At 38.9% G+C, this 22,480-nt stretch overlaps 3 protein-coding genes across 8 annotated transcripts in view; 1 reads left to right on the top strand and 2 right to left on the bottom strand.

The window, feature by feature from the left end:
- The window catches only part of ssbp2a (single stranded DNA binding protein 2a), a 37,755-nt gene extending 22,972 nt beyond the window's left edge, over nt 1-14,783 (top strand). For 3 of the 4 annotated variants that reach the window (XM_077231581.1, XM_077231583.1, XM_077231584.1), the window contains 13 exons: nt 10,138-10,209; nt 11,429-11,488; nt 11,568-11,628; nt 11,872-11,939; nt 12,043-12,110; nt 12,237-12,285; nt 12,373-12,408; nt 12,517-12,571; nt 13,278-13,348; nt 13,418-13,496; nt 13,616-13,644; nt 13,761-13,859; nt 13,948-14,783. In XM_077231581.1, the coding sequence (XP_077087696.1) occupies nt 10,138-10,209; nt 11,429-11,488; nt 11,568-11,628; nt 11,872-11,939; nt 12,043-12,110; nt 12,237-12,285; nt 12,373-12,408; nt 12,517-12,571; nt 13,278-13,348; nt 13,418-13,496; nt 13,616-13,644; nt 13,761-13,859; nt 13,948-13,977 (777 nt within the window). In that variant the 3' untranslated portion in view covers nt 13,978-14,783. The remainder of the gene's footprint in view (nt 1-10,137; nt 10,210-11,428; nt 11,489-11,567; nt 11,629-11,871; nt 11,940-12,042; nt 12,111-12,236; nt 12,286-12,372; nt 12,409-12,516; nt 12,572-13,277; nt 13,349-13,417; nt 13,497-13,615; nt 13,645-13,760; nt 13,860-13,947) is intronic. The other variant, XM_077231582.1, reaches the window with a different exon arrangement.
- Nucleotides 14,784-15,270: 487 nt separating this feature from the next.
- On the bottom strand, nt 15,271-21,180 carry f2r (coagulation factor II (thrombin) receptor). Its single transcript, XM_077231580.1, has 2 exons — nt 20,934-21,180; nt 15,271-17,961 (listed from the first exon to the last, which is right to left on the bottom strand). Exons 1-2 carry the CDS (start codon nt 21,001-21,003, stop codon nt 16,799-16,801), a joined length of 1,233 nt encoding a protein of 410 aa, XP_077087695.1. The 5' UTR covers nt 21,004-21,180; the 3' UTR covers nt 15,271-16,798.
- Nucleotides 21,181-21,495: 315 nt separating this feature from the next.
- iqgap2 (IQ motif containing GTPase activating protein 2) overlaps nt 21,496-22,480 on the bottom strand; it is a 59,273-nt gene continuing 58,288 nt past the window's right edge. For all 3 annotated transcript variants that reach the window (XM_077231578.1, XM_077231576.1, XM_077231575.1), the window contains exon 38: nt 21,496-22,368. In XM_077231578.1, coding sequence (XP_077087693.1) covers nt 22,255-22,368 — 114 coding nt within the window. In that variant the 3' untranslated portion in view covers nt 21,496-22,254. The remainder of the gene's footprint in view (nt 22,369-22,480) is intronic.

Raw genomic sequence — 22,480 nt, 5'->3', positions numbered from 1 at the left:
GAAGAATAAGAATAATAAATATATAAACATAAATATCACTGTGTTGCAAACGAGTTATTAAATGTAATAATGAACAGAATAGGACACAACAATTAGCCTACACACTTTAACCATTAGCCTTAAACTAACAATTGGCAATGAAACTGTTGATATGATGACCTACATTTCAACCATGTTAAAGGAGTAGCCAAGAGGCTTTAACTCCTCTTGTAATTTAATGATTTCTAGGTTTAATTTAACATTTTCAAGTTCTATTTTTTGCGTTCACTTTTCTTATTTTCAAGATCTCCTCTTCTACTTTCGCACATTCAACAGCTGCTATAGTTTATGTCCTCCTCCTGCTCATTTGGACGTTTCCTTTTCTTTACATTTTCGGCTGAAGGTAGCGGTTCTTTATATTGTGTGTTCTCTGGACGAAGGACAGGCAGATCTCCCGCTGATGCCGCTGATGCTGGGGCTTAAGTGTTTAAAGTGCAAGTTTCTGTTGAGGGAGTTGGCTGACTCGATGCAATAACACCTTCCGATGAATAAACAAGAACTTGTGTTTTTTCAAATTTTACATTATTGTGTCCTAACTAGAAAAGTAGCCTATTTTATTTTTATATTGCTCATTGGCACCACATGTATTTTTAGGAAACATTCTAAGAATAAAAACAAGAAACTTCCTAACTTCCTTTATCTCCCCCTACTCACAGCCTGTTGCATTTATTTTGTTTATTATGTCGTGCCAAATATAAATTTTTGATATGATGAATTGAGTGATATGAGAGTTTGATATGTCAGATGAGTTTAATTTGCTTTAAAGGACTGTTTTGTTTTCTTTGTATCCATCAATTAAAATAATAATTTCTTCATGACTGAAATTTTTCTTCCTGATTCTTTTCTCCTCCATGAGTAGGCTATTAAGATATTTTCAATTAAAAGATTAATATTTTGAGTTTTTAATAACGTTTGTTTTAACGTCTTTTTTAAACTTTCGGTTACTCAAGAATGAGTTTGAAATTACGCGCTGTTCAGACTATTTCCTGTTTACCTATTAGAAGGCTTGTGATTGGCTTAAGAATATAGACGTAATTTTATGCGTCAACGCATTACTTTACGGAGAGCTTACAACCTACTAGCAACGTTCTGTCTTACGAACAAATGGTGCAACGGAACAAAGTACAGAGTTAGTAACAAACTAGCTAGTAGTTACTAAGCCTCTAGTGTGGACTTTACGTTCCAATTTAAGGAAGAACTTACGAACTGCTGGTGCAACCCTACCATGTGCCCTAACTCCACTTGACATGGAGAGCCGTGTATCCCTTCCCAGGCCTGTAGGCACTCGTCGGACTTAACCGGCAAGGCTTACAAGGCCTGTGGGGAAGCCGTCTCTGCCATACACGCCATAGCGTTGTTGCAGGTCCATCAGGCCAAGGCACTGAAGGACCTGCACGAGGGTGGTCATGATCCACAAGTTCTCCAAGAACTTTGTGCCGCGACGGACCTCACGCTTCATGCGATGAAAGTGACCGCACAGTTGGTGGGTCATGTGATGTCCACTATGGTGGTCCAGGAGCGCATTTTCTGGCTGTGTCTTGCCAAAATGAGGGAGACCGCGCCGAGGAGCCAGCCACAGGCAGGATTAGCAAAGCCAAGGGTAAGCGGCCCTAGGACGGGCAACCCAGACATGGATGGGACTGCTCTTCAGGAGATGGTGACCGCTTCGCTCCCTCCCCCGGAAGAAGGTCCGGTGGAAAATGTTTTGTTCCCTTTTATTTGTGTTACGCCGCTGACCTTAAAACCAGCGGTACCCAAATACTCAATAAAAGTAGTACCACCTCGCTGCCCCACTGCGGGGTACGCCTACGGTCCCTTTGGTCTCGCTTGTACGGTCTCTGCGAGCATGGTTAGCGCACCCCAGTCCATCTCGCTGGCTCATTCGGATCATCAGGCTCGGCCATGCGATTCAGTTTTTCCCGGCTTCCCCCCAAGTTTCGGGCCATCCACTCTACTACAGTGAGAGCAGCTGAGGCCCATGTCTTGCGAGCGAAGATCGCAGTCCTACTGGCGAAGGACGCGATAGAGCCGGTCCCTATACTTGATATGAGGTCAGGGTACTACAGTCCCTAATACATTGTACCCAAGAAAGGCGGTGGGTTACGACCGATCTTGGACTTGCGAGTTTTGAATTGGAGTCTCCACAAGCTACCGTTCAAAATGCTCATGCAGAGACGCATTTTCTAATGCATCCGTCCCCGAGATTGGTTTGCAGCGATCGACCTGAAGGATGTGTACTTTCATGTCTTGATTCTTCCGCGACACAGGCCGTTTCTGGGCTTTGCGTTCAAGGGTCGAACATATCAGTACAAAATCCTGCCCTTCTGGCTGTCCCTGTCTCCCCGTGTCTTCACAAAAATTACGGAGGGGTGTTAGAAGAGCAAACTCACCCCAGTGCAGAGGATCTCTTTTTCTCTGTATGGAGTTGGATTCTGTCGCACAGACAGCGCGTGCCTCACAGAGGATCGCGCTCAGTCGGTGCTGAGCTGCTTGAACACGTTCAAAGCAGGACAGCAGTCCTACTGAAAGTTTTTCTGAGGCTCCTGGGTCATAGGGCATCAGTGGTAACTCCACTCGGCCTGCTCCATGTAAGACCGCTTCAGCACTGGCTTCACGGCCTAGTCCCGAGATGGGCATAGCATCACAGCACTCACCGGGTGACAATCACAACGGCGTGCCACCAGACCTTCAGCCCGTGGTCAGACCCCTCGTTCCTGTGGGCAGGACTGCCCTTGCAGTACATCTCGCTCTGAGCCGCTTAAAGAGGCCGCTACAGGGCAGGGACCTGCTGGTTCGGAGAAAGGCGACTCCACCCCCTGGTGGTTCAGCTGATCTGGAGAGAGATTTCGGGGAGGCTCAGTAGGCCTGTTTGCCTCCTCAGAGACCTCCCATTGCCAGCTGTTATACTGCCTGACCGAGGAAACACTCGGCACGGACGCACAGCACACAGCGAGACGGATAAATCCTCCTCGACCCTCCTCCATATCCTCTTGGGACCTTTCCCTGGTGCTTCGAGCACTCAAGGATGCTACCTTTGAGCCTTTGCAATCAGCAGACTTAAAGCTTCTCTCCATGAACACTTTGCTGCTGGTTGCACTGAGCTTTATCAAGAGGGTAGGGGACCTGCAGGCATTTTCAGTCGACGAATCGTGCCTAGAGTTCGGGCCGGGTGACAACCATGTTGTACTGAGACCCCGGCCTGGCTATGTGCCCAAGGTTCCTACCACTCCCTTCAGGGACCAGGTGGTGAACCTGCAAGCGCTGCCCCTGGAGGAGGCAGATCCAGCCCTGGCTATTCTCTGTCCCGTCCGCACTCTGCATCTGTACGTGGACAGAACTCAAAGTCTCAGGACCTCAGACCAGCTCTTTGTCTGTTACGGAGACCATCAGCAGGGAAATGCTGTCTTCAAGCATAGGATGGCCCACTGGATAGTGGATGCCATCGCCTTGGCTTACCTAGCACAAGGCATGCCCTGCCTGCTCAGGTTGCATGCTTACTCCACGAGAGGCGTTGCATCCTCCTGCGCGCTGGCACGTGGCTGCTCCTAAACGGAAGCCTGTGTCTTTCCTTTGGGCTAAGTCACCCAGTATTCATATGCAGTACAACCTTCGGTTAGTCCATATGTATATTTCCACATAACTCCTTCAGGGAAGAATGTGGGTTTCGCAGCGTTCTCCTTCCTAACAGAAAGGGCACCCTTTCCCAGTGTTATCCAATAATCTCACTGTATGGGTAATCACGGAACAACAGTGATAACAGTGATACTTTGTGTACGCCCTCTCCTATTGTCCTTCTAGGCAAGATGGGTCATGAGGTTTGCACAGGGCGCTGGATGGGGTCATCAGTTGTGGCCCTTTGGTAGGGATACCTATTTGTCGGTAACGACTTGGCATGGCCCACGTCCCGTCACCACATCTGCTGCAGCCCGTTGGGGCCAGCCAGCTTAACGGCTCGGCTTCTCAGCAAAAAACTGAAGTGCAATTGAACCTGCTGCTCCTTATATACCCGCGCCGCCTGCCTGAACAGCTGATGCAAATGATTGCACACCAATGTGCATTGGCTGGTTTAGTTTCTCTCGAAGTAGATTGGCCTCTCTAGCAAGATTCCTATTCGTCAGTCTCGACGTGGCGTCTTCATTCCCTTCTTCAGGGAACGAGGGTTACCATATGTAACCTAGAAGCTTAATCAGCACCATTTAATAAATCAGCAAATCCTGAGCAAATGATGTGTCTAGTTCTGATAAGCTTTTAACATATTGTCTTTACATTCACATCCTTCATATTCCCTAGTGATTTTCTCCTGTCTGGCTTAGGGCTAGTCTCATCTGCACTTTCATTTTCTTTGTGTTCGCACAGAGTAGAACACAAACAGCAGAAAATGAAACATGAAAGGAAGAGGGGAAGCACGACAGCATGAAATAGCTTATAATATTATGCAGCCTATTCAAGCATGTTAATGAAGATTTTCACCCCTGAATGGAGAGAGATATTTCACACAGTGTACCCACATTCAAGCTTGGATTATTGCTGCTACACTGAAAAGTTTAGCCTACATGTGATTTTTTTAATCTTTGTTTATCTTAAACATTTATCTGCTAAAGAAAATTGGGGTGCTCCAGATTTAGATTTTCACTTTAAAATCTGCAGTTCCATCAATGACTATCTTAATTCATTGTTCTAATAAGATCTGACAAGCATGGCTTAGTGGTTTATTTTTCCTTCCTTGTTTTTGAAGCTATTTAACACATTTTTAGCTTGAAAGAAATGAGGTTAGCACTTCTTATGGATGATTATTATTATTATTATTATTATAATAATAATGTTATATTTTGAATAATATTGTGACATTATTGCATGAAGTACTCAATAAAATAATACAAACCAAATATGTATTTACACAATATTTTTCAAGATTACATATCATATCATCTTGCATTATCAAGATATGCTGAGAAATAATATACATTCCTAGTCTAAACAAAGTGTGACAAGTGCCCTGCTATCAGGACAATTAACAGGCTATTTTCTCAACAAAAAAACCCTTTTACATGTTTTCCATGTCTCACTGTGTTGTTTGGGCCAGTGTGAAAGGTGAATGGTATGATGGAATGAATCATTTAATCATTATTCTGTAGTTAATCTCAGTATGGTCTGATGCATAATATGAGCCAGGGTACTTTTACACACAACTGAATTGGTATGCACGCACATTTTCTCAGAGGCTTCTGTAATGTCTGGTTTGCCGTGTTCTAGAGGCAGAGAGGTGGAGTGAGTTAGCAGCTGGGCAGGGTGTTCATTGCGGGTTAACTGAAAACACTGTTGTCCTGAAGTAACCCCCTCACACACACACACAGAAGTAAACACACCGGTTGGTTAAAGTCTGCCATCTGTAAAGCAGAGAACGTTTCCAGCAGAGAGAGACAGCAGGAGAGGAGATGTGGTGAGGATGACCTCATCACTGCATTAGATTAGACTGCAGATATTATGGGAAAGGTTGTCTGGTGGGTATAGGACTGTGTCATTACCCAGGGGGCTTCTGGCTCCATCCTTATTACACAAGTGTTCTAAGTAACCATTCTAATGTTGTACCTTAAGGGGTCATTTTTAAAAATGCAAAATGCAGGGCAGTGGAATGTGAAACCGCGTTTTTAAAGTGATCATGATACGGAAGTTGGGATCATCTTTTCCTCGCTATTGTGACGTATATCAGAGTGAAACGGCTTCTTGAACAGGAAAAAATACTGAGTGGGTTTTGATTCTGATCTCATGTGAGTAACAGGTTGTCCTGCCCTCGCGCCGTAAATGTGTCATCAGAGAAGAGATGTTGTTGCAAGAGGGAGGAGGACTTTGATTAAAGATTAAGAGGGCAGAGTTGACGTTAAATGCTAAACTTATTTAAACTTGAGCTCCACGTTTTTAGAACACGCATCCTGTGCTAGACGTAAGACACAAGGTCGTAAGACACAAGGTTGTAAGACACAAGCTTTCCAGATACTTTGTTTTTGCTCCAGCATTAAAAATAGTTCCTAACAAAGCCACAGCAGAATCAAACGTTGAGCCTCCAAGGAACAGTAGTAGCATTCCTGAATGAATCAGTGTTGATGAACGAATCAGTTGAGTGAAAGATTCAATGGCTCACTCATAAAGACAATCGGTGGCTGCGTCATAAATAACATGCTTTCTTGAGTATGTCCTTATTTTGAATAAGTAACTACTTCAGGTTTTTAATGTTGTTGTTGTGTTTTTAATATACTTTAAGACAAACCATGTGCAAATTCACAAGTCAACACCATTACTGAGTATTCTTTCCTTAAAACTGCAGTGTACCAAAGACACTCTCAAAAATGTTGTTTGAAATCTCTAGTGTTTCTTGCGTCACAAACTACCCTGTAACAAATCACATTAGTATGCGGGTGGGCTTTGGCATATTATTAACTACAAGCAGGGGAGTCTCGAAAAGCCAGTTATCCTGGTATATTTTTCTGTTCATATAAAAAATCGGGTACTTTTAGCAATATAACATCTGAATTATGTATATGATGTTTATTACGACATTATGATGAACTATATGCCTTTCTCCACTGACGTTTTATGACGTTCAAAGCGATTCTAAGGATGCTGATTCTTGGAAGGCAGACTGAAATGGTGAACGGAAACATGGTTTGTGTAATATTAGCAACACATTATTAGCTGTTTGATAACATAGTCAAGCTAAAGGCTGATCATATTAATTACCATTATGTGTTTGACATTGTAAAGAGCAATACCATTGTTCAGCATTTACTACAGTAACTTGAGTAAAGTTAAGCGAGTGCATCTCTGAGCTGGTGTGAGTGATTGGAGGTGGGGCTAATTTGCATATTCATGTGCTAAATTAAGCAAGGGTGTAGAGGTACATTCAAGCTATTTTAAGCCTTGAAAAAAATCACATGTAAAAACATTTAAAATGTAATTTTGGTGATTTTAAGATGAGTTTTAAATTATTGATACAGGGGGACTTTAACAACCGCTAAAAAAAGCACGCTCTATACGTAAATGTACATTCTAGTATAAATGTGATCAGGACGTGCTACATACACCATGTCATTGTCATGTGACCTGCCAGCGTCAGTTGCATTGCTTCACGGCCATTCACAAATCCTCTTCCTTGGCCTCATGGGATAGTAAAGTGTCCATCGTATACACACTTCAGAATCTTTCCAGAAGTAGTAGGTCATCCGGGTACACTATTTTATGAGTACTGTGAATTCAGACACACTGCTTTTGTCACATACTTTTTTTCACCTACTATATAGTAGGGAAGTATGCGATTTTGGATGCAGCACCTATTCAGTTACTGAATGAATGAGGGTTCTTGATTGGGTCAGTTGAATACATGTCTCAATGAGTTGCTTATAAGAACAGTCACTTGTTGCAAACTATACTGGCGCAACAATGTAAACGGAGTCACTGTAAGAACTCACTACCAATCCCAACAGACACAGTCAGTAAAATGGCACAAACAGCAAAAGTCCCGAATTCCATTAAGGACATGATGGAAATTATATATTTATTTTCTACTATAAATCCACATCCAATTTTGGGTTTCAACAGGAAGTGTCGGCATGACAGGGGATGAATGGATGAAGGGGGCGAGAGAGAGATTAATAGAGGACTAGAGACTTTCTTCCTGCCGGTATCATTGATATATTTCGTGTTGTTATATTGGTCTGTCTGTATTCTCAGCTGGCTTTAAAGTCTACTCTTCCCATCCTATACACATGGCTCAGGTTCAACTGTCACTATAATGTATCTCTGTTGTCTCTCAGTGGAGCTTATGTAACAAGTCACATGCTTAAAAGAACAGATGTGAGAATGAGAGCAAAGGAGGACAGACAGTATAGCGAATAATAGCCATTGTTATTTGATTAAATTTAATTTCCTTATTTATAAATGTTGCTTTATTTAGGATGAATTTCAGTTTGTGAATTTGCCGTTTTTGTATTTTGATATATTTCAATATCTCAATCTCTCTCAAGTTAACTTTGGATTGTTTGGTTAGTTAGTTACATGTACGACATTCTTTGTTTTGTTTCAATGTTGAATTCCAGTTTTGCTTTACCCTTTCATCCTCTGTGTAAGAGTTCTTATAGCCTGCCTCCAATGTTTTTTGTTTCTCTAATTTGAGCTGAGTAGATTTATTTCTCTCTCTGAGTGTGAGGACTAGGGATGTTGTCCTGATGCAGCTGATGAGAAAGTCTAGACAAGGGGACTTGCCATTCTACCCACGTTTCTCTAATGAGTAGAGAAATGAGTCTCTCTACCCAGCCAGCCACTGGAGCAATCTCACACACACACACACACACACACACACACACACACACACACACACACACACATACACACACACACACACACACACACACACACACAAACAAACGCACGCACGCACGCACGCACGCACGCACGCACGCACGCACGCACGCACGCACGCACGCACGCACACACACACACACACACACACACACACACACACACACACACACACACACACACACTCATGCAGCCTCCTTATTGCAAACAGGAGCAAATCTAATAAATATGGAAATGTACTGCAGGCTTAAACCTTAAGAATATGGAACATTTTGGCCATGTGTATAGTAGCCTACAGCTGTTTCTTTATAAGTGAGAAAATAAACAGAGAAATTTCATTGCACTTGTATATACTAGTTGTCACGGTTTAGTCCAGAGGATGATGATAGCATCATCAGATGCACAAAGATCTTAAATAACAAAAAGGGTTTATTTAATTAAACAAACTCAGGTAATCCACAGATGATTAGCAGAAAGAATAAGGGTTGGAGGTTCAGGAGATGGATGAAAACCCATAGGGGGGCAGATGAGTGGAGCCATGGAGGAGATGACTGGACTGTCCCCAAAACGTGACTGAAAACCACATTTCACCTCCAGCAAAAATGAAAAAAACATAAGAAACTATACTTTACATTAATCCTATTTTTGAATGCAGGCTAGGTTCATATTATGATATTTTCACAACAATTAAGCCCCTTTTACACCAAAATTCTCAGTACTTTGTCTGGATGCTTATGTTTTTTTTCTTGTCATTCTCATTTTTTCTAGATGATTCTCATAAGACATTCATTACTGTAAAATCGCATTAAAATGAAAACTGTTCCATTTCCAGTGAGTAGAAAGCCTAAACTGCCAGTGAAACTGTAGTACACCAACACTAGTGCTTTTAATTATTTAGTGGACAAAATGTGTTTGCCAGGAGGTGCAACTTCTCAGTGTCTATGTCTTCCCACTGTTTCATATTTCCTCCCATTGTTCAACTCCTAGGTTTGTGTGCATGAGCTTGTCAGTGCTGGAGCACGTGATATCAGATGTGAGGTTTTAAAACTACTGGCTAATAGAGATAGTTCACCCAAAAATAATTAAAATAAATCTATCATGATTTGCTCACCCTCATGTCATTCCAAACCTGTATGACAAAATATGTTTTGAAGAATGTTAGAAACTGTGTGCGCGAAAAAAAAGCAGTCAATGAGAGCTGAAAACATTTAGTTACTAGCATTCTTCAAAATATCTTTTTTTTTTTTGTTCCACAGAAGAAAAAAAAAGCCATACATGTTTTGAACATGAGGGTGAGTAAATCATGACAGAATTTTAATTTTTCATTTCAATACCATGTAGACTGTCCCTTTAAGCTGCTAAATATATACGTGCTGTTGGCTGCGTGCCTCTGCTGTGAGCTAAGCTCAAATAAAACTCTTATTTAGAAATACTTTATGCTCTTTATACTAAATGTGGTCACAATGTGCCTGCTTATTGTGTTGTGACTTTTGCATCTGATGTTTGCAGTGTACAGTAACTTGTCTTATAAGAAATTAGTTATAATTATTGTACAGCACCAATGCTTAAAATAAAATTTTGCTGCATGTTTATTGCACTGGCTCTTCGAAAAATACAATAATTTTCAGGTTATTTATAGAGCATGATATTCTCAAAGTGATTTGTTACATGTGAAATCCTTCTCCTCTTCCCCTGTCCTTTGTGTGGGTATTTAAACTGAGTTGTGTGTTTGTGTGTGTCCTATAGAGTGCAACACAGAGTCCGGTGATTGGAAGTCCTCCTGGGGATGGTATGCCCTTGCCCCCGGGATTTTTCCAGGTAAACACATACATATTAAATGTATTGCACTGAGACACTTCTGATTTGATAAACATGAGTTTGTTTGTCTTTTTGTGCATACCTTATATAAAAAATATCTTATTGATAAAGGCCATTGGAAGACAGTTATATTAAATGCCTGAAACAGGATTATACCACAACAAACGAGCAGCATGTAAAAAAAAATTTCAATTCAGATAATAGAGGTGTGGAATACTGTATAAAAATAAATAATTTTCTTCCTCTGTGATTGACAGTTGAGCCGGGGAGACAGTGCTGAGTCAGGAGAGATTATAATGAATGGGCAATTAAATATTTATTCAGGCCAAGAAAACTATATGTGGATGTCTATAACAGCAGATTATGCAAACATTTCCATACTTTGATGTTTTTAATTGGAAAGAGAAATGTGTGTCTTTTCAATTATTTGTTTAATTATCTGTTATAATTTGGTATTTTTGGAGTGCATAAACACTGGGCTGTGTGTACGTCAGTTTAAAATGCACCAGAACATACATTGATTAACTGTCGGCAGGCAGTCTGAGAGCTGCTGTCCTGCCTGATGTGTATTGACATTCGCTTGTTGATAGTCTTAAACTCAGATTCCAGAAGAATCCAGCCGTCAGCTCTAACAATCCTTTTTTTCAGTTCTCCTCTCAAACTCACTCAGTTTGATCTGGTTTTACCTTTACCAGCCCTATGAGATATCTGCTTTGGTCATCACAAACATAGCATGGTTTACTACACATCTGTTGAAACAGTACTTGCCCTTTTCATTTTGAAGTCAATGTGAAATGCTGTTTGCAAGCCATTTGACATACATTGTTTGATGTACAAGTAAAACAGGATATTATGTTCATTGGGATTTGGTGATTAAAAAGTAGGTGTTATTTTCCAGAATGGAGCCAAACCTGAATGTGAGTTTGGTCAAATAATGCCAAAATAGAATAATGAGCATCGATTAATCATTCACTTTAAGACCAAGAATATGCATTTAAAAAGCACATAGGCACATAGGCACAAAAAAACGAAACTGAAAAAGACAAAAATGTCCATAAGGATGGACAAGGTTTAACATAGAAATGCAGTGTTGCCATCTGGTGGTGTGATTTATAGTGCCCGTTGCTCTGGTTTGCCTGCTGGGTAAACCAAGAAGGATTTGTGCTCAGTTTTTGAAAATTGAATTGATCAATTGTTCTCTGTCCTTGTGTTTCCTCAGCAGTTTATGTCTCCTCGATACCCAGGTGGGCCCAGAGGCTCTCTCAGAATACCCAATCAGGTATTTTCACATATTCTGCTTTCTGGAACTAGGTTTTCATTATAATGCCTGATACTTCAATCTGAATGGTTTTGAACAGGCTTTGGGGCCTGGGAATCAGCCTCTCCTTCCCAGTGGGATGGATCCTACCAGACAGCCAGGTATTTAAAATACTAACAACTCTTATGATCAAATCAACACTTCTACTTCTGCCCTTTGTGTTTTTTAATTAAATACTTTGGCTAATTTGATTGTGTGTTGAATCCATTCAACAATTGCCAGATTTCTTTCTATAATTATAGAAATTGTGAAAAAAGTCTGTAGATTCCCTAAACAGCCATAATAATACATAAAACTATGACATATATGAAGCAACCTCTTTGCTTAATTTGCCCATTTGTAAGGCCATCCCAACATGAGTGGGCCTATGCAGCGGATGACCCCTCGAGGAATGGTTCCTATTGGACCACAGGTGAGTTATCCATGGAAAATTAGGTAAAGTTGTGTAAGCATGTTACCGTGTTCACAAACTTGAGTGTATTGTAATGTATTATTGGGTATAATTGATGTTCCAGAACTATGGTGGTGGGATGAGACCTCCCCTAAATGCCATATTGGGACCCGGAATGCCTGGGATTAACATGTAATTATATTCAGATCACAGTTCATCATCATTCCCTAAATACTTTAGCAATCATTAAGTCAGAATCCCTATTGTCGTACTGTATAAATTGTATATAACTATATATTTGTATGCTGTTGTGTAAAGGGGTCCTGCAGGAGGAAGACCATGGCCCAATCCTCCAAATAACAATTCGGTTAGTTCTCAACATGGCATGATAATTGATCAGAAGTCTTGCATCCTAAACATTATAAATACCAGTACATTTTCTTTCTCCCTGCAGATCCCTTATTCATCTGCGTCTCCTGGCAGTTATTCGGTAGGTAATGTAATGGTGTCTATGGTTTCTCTGGTACTTTACCTTGTCTTAGGTACGTTTTGGGTAACATTCTGGTCATGTGAATAAGCAGAATCAGTGTGTTTGCAGGGTCCCCCAGCAGGAGGCGGACCTCCCGGGACACCCATCATGCCCAGTCCTGCAGGTAATTTTTTTAAATCTTAGGACAAAGGGTACTTTTACACGACAACAATGTACTTAAAACAGAAACGTTTTTCCATTGAGTTTTTTGCGTAAAGACAACAATGTTGTCAAAACGATCCCCTTACACACGGATGAAAATGATTAAAAACGCTGTATATTTTAGGACATATTGTTTTCATTTGTCATGCGTCTCCTAGTAATAAGCCACAATTATCCGGGAGTTTATTTTTTAATGACTTGGAAGTTTGGTAGAGTGCGATCCTCATTTATTTAGTGTATGATGCCCAGTTTTTCTCTGTAAATATTTACAAAGTCGTCAAGTGTTTTATTATACAGTACATAGTGATTTAAAATCTGTTCAGTCTTGTATCCTAAACCATACAAAACTGAACAGATTTTAAGATATGACTGTTTAGATTTTAAAAGTCATGTCATGTATTCCAGCCTTTAGCAACATTTGCTAACAGTATTGGCATCAGCAGTGAGGGTCAATTAATATTCTTGTGAGTTGCTGCTATGATGTAATGCAGTGTTTCACATCAGTCAACATGGTTCTATTTCAGATAGCATTAGCATAAAAGCTAGTAGCAGCCTATGTAGATGCTAGACAGCAAGAAACACTGTATTGTTTACCCATACCAAGTCGGTTCTTTTATCTTTAGCTAATTATGAAAAAACTAATGTGTGATGTACAATATTGATTTTAGAGTCAAACAATTCGAGTGACAACATGTACACCATGATCAGCTCAGTCCCTCCAAATGGAAACAGACCAAATGTGAGTATTTTTTAAAAATGAGAACATAAGAAGTATACTTTGTTTTCCTTATGACATTTTTCCTTTCAGTTTCCTTTAGGTTCAGGTGTCGATGGCCCAATAGGCAGCATTGCTGGCATGGAGCCTCATCATATAAATGGTTCATTAGGTGTGACAGATTTAACTGACACAGCACAATGCCAAACACAAACATATTTTCCATCCATTTGCACATTCTTGCCTTTCATTCAAAACTTTAGTCTTTTCCTTTCCCTCCCCATTCAACAGGATCTGGTGACATTGAAAGCCTCCCAAAGGTATGGGACATTTCTGTACTGTTTTGAAAGATACAGTATTTAAACTCTGACGTACATTTCTTGGAAATTCAATGTGGTTGCTGTCCTCAAACTTCATCTTTTTTCAACTTCATCAGAGCTCACCAGGAAACCTCAGCATGAATAATCAGCCTGGCACACCAAGAGAGGATGGAGAAATGAGTGGCAACTTCCTCAACCCATTTCAAAGTGAAAGTGTATGTATGCAGAATTTTCTTTTCCATAGGCCCATTTGTTAAGTACAGCAGCAGCTGTCATTTAAAATACCTTCTTGTCTTCTTGCAGTATTCTCCAAACATGACAATGAGTGTGTGAGAGGACAGCACAGGAGTGAAATTACACGTTTTTACCATGTTAATTGACTAAACAGAATCTTCTCTCCACCGGCTCTTTGGTTTTTTACTCATTTTGTCTTTGTTGAACTATCGTGAATTACAGTGATGTCATCCTACTCCAAATCTAAACAAACTCAAGCAAGCCATGAAAGGAAGCAGAAGACACCTAGAACAAGCTTTTTTCAACATTTTTTTTCATTACATGGTTAATGTCTGTGTCTTGTTTGGATTCACACATGGCTGGACTGGACATCAATCTTTTTTGTTTTTTATTCTTAAATCTTTCCATTTTCTGTGTACATGTTTCCTTTTTTATAAACATTTTTTTTCTGTTCTATGCAGTATAGCTGATACCAAGGAAGTATTTCATACAACAGTTCCCCAATTATAACTTCCACTTTTAGATTAGCATTATTTACAGTTACACACTGTTATGTTTGAAAAGCAAATGTTTTTTTTTTTAGTTGAGCAACTAAATATGTGGTAGATTTTTCAAGGCTTTCATTCAATATAAGTTATTTTCACAAGTTTAAACAAGGTTTTTAGCTTCAATGCAATGAATTTGTCCAGACAACCACCACTGGCAAAATCACCTTGTAACAAACACATTGTTTGGGCAAACCACAGTTTCGCTTAATTTCCGTTAGGCTGTGGAAAAAGACTAATGTATATTCTGAACTTACATTTTTAAGACTCACCTCAGTTCTTTTCATGTTGGATTTGTTCTTGTAAATACAGCTATCTGTGAAGAATTTGGATATGCTGATATAAAAATCATTTTCGCCATTTGTAGTGTTTGTGTATATGACCTTTCTGGGGAAAAAAAAACTGCACAGGGCACCATGAATATTTATATTGGTCCCACCCTGCTACACTCTCAGAAAAAATAAGGTACAAAAGCTGTCACTGGAACAGTACCCTTCAAAAAGTTTCTAATATGTACAATTTAGGTACTAATATGTGCACTTTTGGTACCAATATACATTTGAGGGACTAATATGCACTCTTTAAGTACAAATGTGTACCTTTTGAAAAGGTACCGCCACAGTGAGTGCCTTTTTTTCTGAGAGTTTAGTTAATACTGGTGTTGATTTAAAACTACATTGTTTCTCACTGATTAATTGTTCAACTGATGTGCTCTTGCTGGATAAAAAAAGAAAAGAAAAGAAAAGTGAGCAGGATTAGTTAAATAGCTTGGAGACAGACACCCCTACAACCAGTTTAAAGCACAAAATATGTCGGTGACCAATTACTAATTTTAGCAGGGCAAAAATATTCGTTATGCCTTTATTTACATAATGTGCATTGTTATACAATATTGTTGAAAAGTTCGGGGATTTTTAAAACGTTTTTGAAAGTCTGTCTTCCTCAACAATGCTGCACTTATTTCATCGAACATACAGTAATATTGTGAAATATTACATTTTAAAATGACCGTTTTCTGATAAATTGTTTTTTAAAATTTAATTTATTTCTGTGATGGCAAAGTTGAATTTTCAGAATCATTAGCCTACTCTTAAGTGTCCTGAAATGATAATGCTGATTTGCTTCTCAACAATCTATTATTATTATCAATGCTGAAAACAGTTGTGCTGCCTAATATTTTTATGGAAACTGTGATTTCTGAATTTTTGCTTTTGAGAGTCAATTATGTATTAGGTAGGTCTACGTCGTCCCTGACACAGATAGAAATGATAAATAGGCCTACGCTCAGGCCCCCATTTTCACTCTTCTTGGAAAGCGATGACTCATTCAAAACATCCGTAGTGTGGGAAATACAACCGTGCTGTGCACGTTTTGGACACAGGCATCGATGTCTGATATTCAAATTATGTGGATCTCAATACAGGTTGATCGTAAGGTAATATTTATTTATTTATTGGCCAGCAAGTATTCAGTGAAGTGATTGATGTCCATGTGGTATGTTTTTAGCTCTATCCAACCGAGAGACAGCCTAAGTTTTTGATGGACGTGATAAGGGGTGAACTGTTCGAAATGCTTTTTGCGTAGTTAATTGTACTTATTTTACGGAATGAAGTTCATTCCGTAGCTTAGCTTACATCAATTGTGTTACTCAGAGACTGACTTGTTTGGCGCGTCAAAAATGTTACACTCACTACCAGTCTCAAATTCAAATTCATTGACTTTTAAATATCAAGTTCGGCCTTACCCCTTAGCAGACTGATTCGTTGAGAAGAAATATTAATCTTTTGTAACATTATACATGTCTTTACCATCACTTGATCAATGTATTGCATCCTTTCTGAATAAAGTAGGCCTATTCATTTTCTGACCCCAAACCTAACAGTATAGCTAGGCCTATATATTGTAACATCTACCTACTCATCAAAGACAAAAAGAACACACCAGGCAACTTCATAAAAAACAGCCAGCTGGTCCATTAAGATAGCATGCAAATTACAGTAATCAGAAATATGTTAAACAATTTTAATCTTTACAAGCATTCTTATCTGATATGTTGCCTACTTTAAAAATGTTTTCATTAGCTATTTGACATGGTCACAAATTAATCCAAAAATAAAGCAAGATTTTATACATTAGCAAAGACATTACAGGTGCACAGAAATGGTTGAAGTGCCAATAGAGTCATTTGGATACAAAAAATGCATGAATAATTAAAGAGTTCCAATGAATGATAGTGCAATCAACCCCCACCATTCTACTGAGCTAGACCTGGTTAAATGAAATATGATTTAAAGTCCTTGGAAACCTGCTGCAGCTGGTTTGAGAAAGTCTCTTACTCTGGCCAGTTGCAAAGTTCTCAAGCAGCCATCAGACCATCATGCCATCAGCTTCCTGTACTGGTTGCTCACGCTGCTTTTAAAAGTCTCAACCTTGCTTGACCTGGTGCTGCTGGTGAACTGTGCGCTCCTCTCCATCCCCGAGACCTCCTGACACTTGAGAAAGGCGAGAACCTGTTTTTGGCACTGAGACGACCCAAAGTAGTAGATGAGGGGGTCCAGACAGCAGCTGACGCTCCCGATGCACGTGGAGACCAGGTACGCGGCGTAGGACGCATCGTTTTGCTTGCGAGCGAACTGCACGTAATGCGCCAACAGGATGACGTTTGTTGGTGTGAAGCAGATGACAAAAACGGCAAAAACAGTTACCGCCATAAAAACGGCCCGTGTTTTTTTCGCACGGTTTTCCACGTTGGCTGCGCACAAGGCCTGGATGATGCGCAGGTAGCAAACGGAGCTAAAAATGAGCGGAATGAAAAAGAAAAGTGAAGAGATGACAGGGAAGAAGTACAGGTAATATTCGCGGAGATGGTGGATGTCAAGGACGTCGTGACACGTGGTTATGCCCAGGTCAGGTAAGTGAACGGTCTGATTGGAAATCAGCAAAGGCATCGCCCCGCCGATGGACAAAAGCCACATGGCGGCGCACACGACGGACGCGGTTTGAGGACTGCGCCAGGTAAGCGAGTCCATCGGGTAGACGACAGCCATAAAGCGATCCACACTAATGCACATAATCAGAAGCACTGAACAGTACATGTTGCAATAGAAAGCAGCCGTGACGAAACGACACATCCCAGCCCCGTATATCCAGTTATTTCCGTTGTAATTGTAGGCTATTCTAAACGGAAGGACGAGGACGAACAGAAGGTCAGCGCAGGCTAGATTCATCATATAAATCGCAGCCGGTTTCTTTGGTCTCACTTTGCGCACAAACATGACAAGCGCCAGCAGATTTAGAGGAGCGCTGATAATAAACACTATAATATATATTGTAGGGATGACAGCGGTCACCACGCGGCCTGTGAGGAAGCTGGAGGCCTCCTGAGAGATGTGATAGGTATTTTTAGGCACAGGGTGGTGGTGATCTTTCCTGGGTTTGGATGCTTGACCGCTGCCTTCGTCCTGCACGTCCAGATAATCAAATATTGGCTCATCGGTGACGGTGAGGAAATAACCCGAAAATGTCCGAATTAACGTTCCTGAAAAAAACGTGTAAAATGTTTAGCGAAAAAAAAAGTCACATAAATCTTCTTGTTAATATTGTGCGTCATTGTTACACATGGAACATATAAATGAAAAAGAAAAAAAACTATCTATCTGGATATATATATATATATATCTTGTGCAATATATGTATATATAGTTTGATGTATTATTCATTTATTGTCCCTTAATTTTATTTATTTAAATATTTTAGATTAATATTTATATATTCAAATATACTAATACTACCCTGCTTAAATAAATAAGGATTGCTGGTTTTAGCTCTCTGCCTTCATAGAGCTGCAACAAACGAATGATCGTTTAATCTCGGTTACATTTAGGCTACATTTATGCATTTGGTAGACGCTTTTATCCAAATCAACTTACAGTGCATTTCATGATACACATTTACGTTCTTATCAGTTCTTGCTTTCCCTGGGAATCGAAACCATGACCATGGCGTTGCAAGCGTGCCAACTCTCTACTGTTTGGGCTACAGGTTATTCATTTTTTTATTAATCGGATGAAAAAAATAGATCTTTTTCAAATCAATAAAAATTAATTTGAATGTAATATTTAACAATTGTTAATACTCTATAATATTCACCACCCTGCCAAGTGCTGTCCTCCACACAATGTGTAAAATAAACCTATGAAAACATATAGGCCTATGTCTACTTCAGGTACAGGTATAAGCAAAAAAGATTAAAATTCAAATAATTTTTAAAGTAGAAATTGAAACGACTAATTAAAAAAACGAAAAATAAAGCACAAAATGCTAATGTGTACTAGGTAGCCTATACCACGAGAAGAACACAAATGCACTCCTCTAAACAGTATTTATTTTTAGTCCTGTCATTTTAAGCCAAAATGGGGGTCAACCTTGAACAAATTGCAACAGAAGCAAACTCAACTGGTTTTGTATCCTCAATATGTCCTGAGTAAGGAAAAAAAAAAGCCCCGAAGAATCCCATTAGGGGAAAGTTTCGAAAAAGACCCAAATATATCCCATTCATGTACGCCTATTCATTATTTTTCTCACGTGAATAGGGTAAAAATTTTAACCTTTAGATATCATCATGAAAATCACTGAGTTGATTACTTACATCAAGACAAACAAAAAATGTATTACAAGTTTTTTGAAATTGTTTGTTAACATGGACAAACGTGCATAATATAATTACGTATTAGCTAATTTGCATAATTACCCAAACAGTTCTAAACATTGGGTATAGCCAGGTGAAAATGTCTTGTTTAATCTTGTTGACATATAACAGTAAACTATTTAATATTAAGGTCTGAATGGAACCCATTTATGCTACCCATGAACATTAATGCAGGAAGAAGTACTTTAGAAACCAGCCTTTATTAATTATTATGGCAGAGATGGGGTTTGGGGCTGGGTCCGTGGGAATGTTTCTGGGGGATGAGTCTGAGGGAAGAACAGGAGACACGGGTAAGGAGAATGCAGAAGACAAAAGATAGGTGAAATAAAAAGTGTCTGGATCAAAAAATCTAATTACGTACATAATTCACTCAATGCCCAAACCCGATCTCTGCAATAATAATTAATAAAGGCTGGTTTCTAAAGTACTTCTTCCTGTATTAATGTTCATGGGTAGCATAAATGGGTTCCATTCAGACCTTAATATTAAATAGTTTACTGTTATATGTCAACAAGATTCAAAAAAACATTTTCACCTGGCTATACCCAATGTTTAGAACTGTTTGGGTAATTATGCAAATTAGCGAATACGTAATTATATTATGCACCGTTTGTCCATGTTAATCAACTCAGTGATTTTCATGATGATATCTAAAGGTTAAAATTTTTACCCTTTTCACGTAAGAAAAAGAATGAATAGGTGTATGAATGGGATATATTTGGGTCTTTTTCGAAACTTTCCCCGAATGGGATTCTTCGGGGCTTTTTTTCCCTTACTCAGGACATATTGAGGATACAAAATCAGTTGAGTTTGCTTCTGTTGCAATTTGTTCAACCTTTTTTCATAAAATGACTGGACTATTATTAGATAAATGGCCTATACCAACAAGTAAATTACTGTTACTGCTCTCGTAAATGTGATTATAGTGTTACATGTATATGTTTAAACCTACACTTAATTTCTAAAAAAAAATTTTTTTTATGAAAATGTGTTTTTTATTTATAACTGCTGCTTTTTATTTTTGTCTGTTTGACGCGCATGCGCGCACCATTGACGTTTAAAACAAGACGCCTGTTGTCAGAATTTGCTAAAAGGAAATAATACGCTGGTCTTTCTAACATTTACAGATAAGTATAACCATAAAATGTTATTCGCTGAGGAAAACACTTGTCAAAGGCATTACCGGTAAACAGCACACGCTGTCAAAACATAGAGGACAAGAAGATACGTAGGCTAATTAAGTTTCGGTTTCCCGGGCACAGCGCGCAGACGCGAATTTTTTTTTACAGAAGGGATTTCATGATTACTTGGATGCATTTAGTAATGTAGTTCATTACCACTCTCACTAGTTTCAATAAATTAAAATGTGTTTTTATTACAGTAAAAAAATAAAAATTGGCTGACAGTTAACATTTATTGCCCCTGATTTAAACTTTAGATTTATGTTTATTATTTATATTTGTATAGTATTATACTAGTAGCATAACTCCCTGCTAAAATGCTCATGGCTACTTAACTTTTCAAAGCTGGTTTAAACTTTTTCCCAGAAGAGATTAAACGGTAACTTGGTAACTTAACCCATTTAAATAATAATACAAAAAACAATAATTACCATAAACGGAGTTGCTCAGGATTTAAACTTTCGACCAATTAGTCTTGCATAAGAAGTTAATTTCAAATTAAGTTAACGTATAAGCACCTAACGTGAAATTAGCTCAGCTTACCAAAGAACTTTAAGTTACTAAAGTTGATTAGCCTACCCTGTTTGTCCATGGCAAAGAAAGATTCTGTAAGTGTCTTACCGTTAATGGGCAGCGCAACCGCAGATCCCTCCACAGCCAGCAGACCCACCAACACCACAACCCTCAACATCACGACTGAAAGAAACCGGGCAGCTCACAATGCCTGTTTGATTTACACTCTTAACATCAAATACTTTGTTCCTTAATGAGCCTAATCGCGCACGCTCTCAGTCTCAAGACATCAGGAAAGACTAGAGGGAGGATGCTGGATTCACTCCGTCTGGCGCGTGCACGTCAACGCCTACTCGTGCAGCTCAAGACTCTAAAATCCACTAACACATGGGAGACCAGGACTAGTTGATACAAATTCTAACTTATTTGGATATTTCTAAGGGTTTTTACAAGTCATTTTACAATATATTATATTGTTGACTTTCACCTAGTGCTATTACAAACATGAAGTTGCTGTTTTCTGAAGGAATTAACGGGAAAAATGGCCTTATTTGAAAGCAACTTAAATCTGAATGCATGCTATTAATATTGAATTTACACTCGGGTTTTTGATTAAAAAAACAGCCCTTAAGTTGGATCTACCCTTCATAAATGAATAAACGCACACTGCTTTTATGCAAGATGTATTTAATTAAAACCAATACATTAATCCTTCTCAGTACACATTTATTTCACCCGAAAACGTTTATGAATTCTCTTTAATAGGTATATTTTAAAAGATGTACAGTTGAGCGCTTAAGGTGAAAGGCACTAGTTAATGACAGGCTTCTGAAAAGTCTCCTTCAGTTTATCTTATTTTAACAGCCACACGGCAGTAGTGCATTTTGAGTCATTTGTCTTATTCCCACATTATACATTTTTAACCTATTAAAACATTTCAGCTTCCAATACATTATTTGCCATCAAATATATATTTCAATTATATTTGTATTAAAACATTTCAGCTTCCAATACATTATTTGCCATCAAATATATATTTCAATTATATTTGTATTTAAAAATATAATCCATACACAATTTAAAAAACAAAAAATTTCAGTCATCATGCAATATTGTGAACATCGGTTTCTTTGATTGTGGTGATTAAAATTAATTTTAATGCAAGTAAAATCTTAAGTATGCTATGTATGTACAGCTTGCCATGTATCATATCATTCTTAGAGTGGTGAGATCTCATTTTATAGTTAATTAAATACAGAAAACCTGGAAACACGAATGCACAAATACCCTGAATGCTCAAAGACATTTCTTTTACAAAAACATCTAAAAACCAAAGGCACGTTCCATTTTTTCTCCAAAGTGTAAACTAACATTAATAGCTAGTTAATATTTCCAAACCTATTTGCACTGCATTAACTCGAATGGATTCTCATTTTCCGTAGAACTTTTTGTTTAAAAGGAAGATCAGTAGATTGACGTTGACTTTAGCCTTGCCAAACATTTTCATGACAGCTACTCCCTCATACTGAAGCTGCAACAGGTCCTGACAAATAAAAAACACAAGACATGAAAATCATTTCTGTATTGGTGTGTCCATAAATACAATTCCAAGTAATAAAAGTAATATCCTGCATGCCTAAGAGAAGAACTTGTGC

Source organism: Siphateles boraxobius, unplaced genomic scaffold, assembly GCF_051911475.1.
Source record: "Siphateles boraxobius isolate OS27281-9 unplaced genomic scaffold, OSU_SipBor_1 16, whole genome shotgun sequence".
Lineage (NCBI taxonomy): Eukaryota > Metazoa > Chordata > Actinopteri > Cypriniformes > Leuciscidae > Siphateles > Siphateles boraxobius.
The sequence above is the reverse complement of the archived record's forward strand: the minus strand, read 5'-3'. Positions and strand labels throughout refer to the sequence as shown.

Excerpts from the sequence above, each read along its gene's own strand:
- f2r (XM_077231580.1), bottom strand. The coding sequence starts at position 21,003 with ATGTTGAGGGTTGTGGTGTTGGTGGGTCTGCTGGCTGTGGAGGGATCT. Across the intron at positions 17,962-20,933 it reads GGTTGCGCTGCCCATTAACG|GAACGTTAATTCGGACATTT; the intron begins GTAAGACACTTA and ends CGTTTTTTTCAG.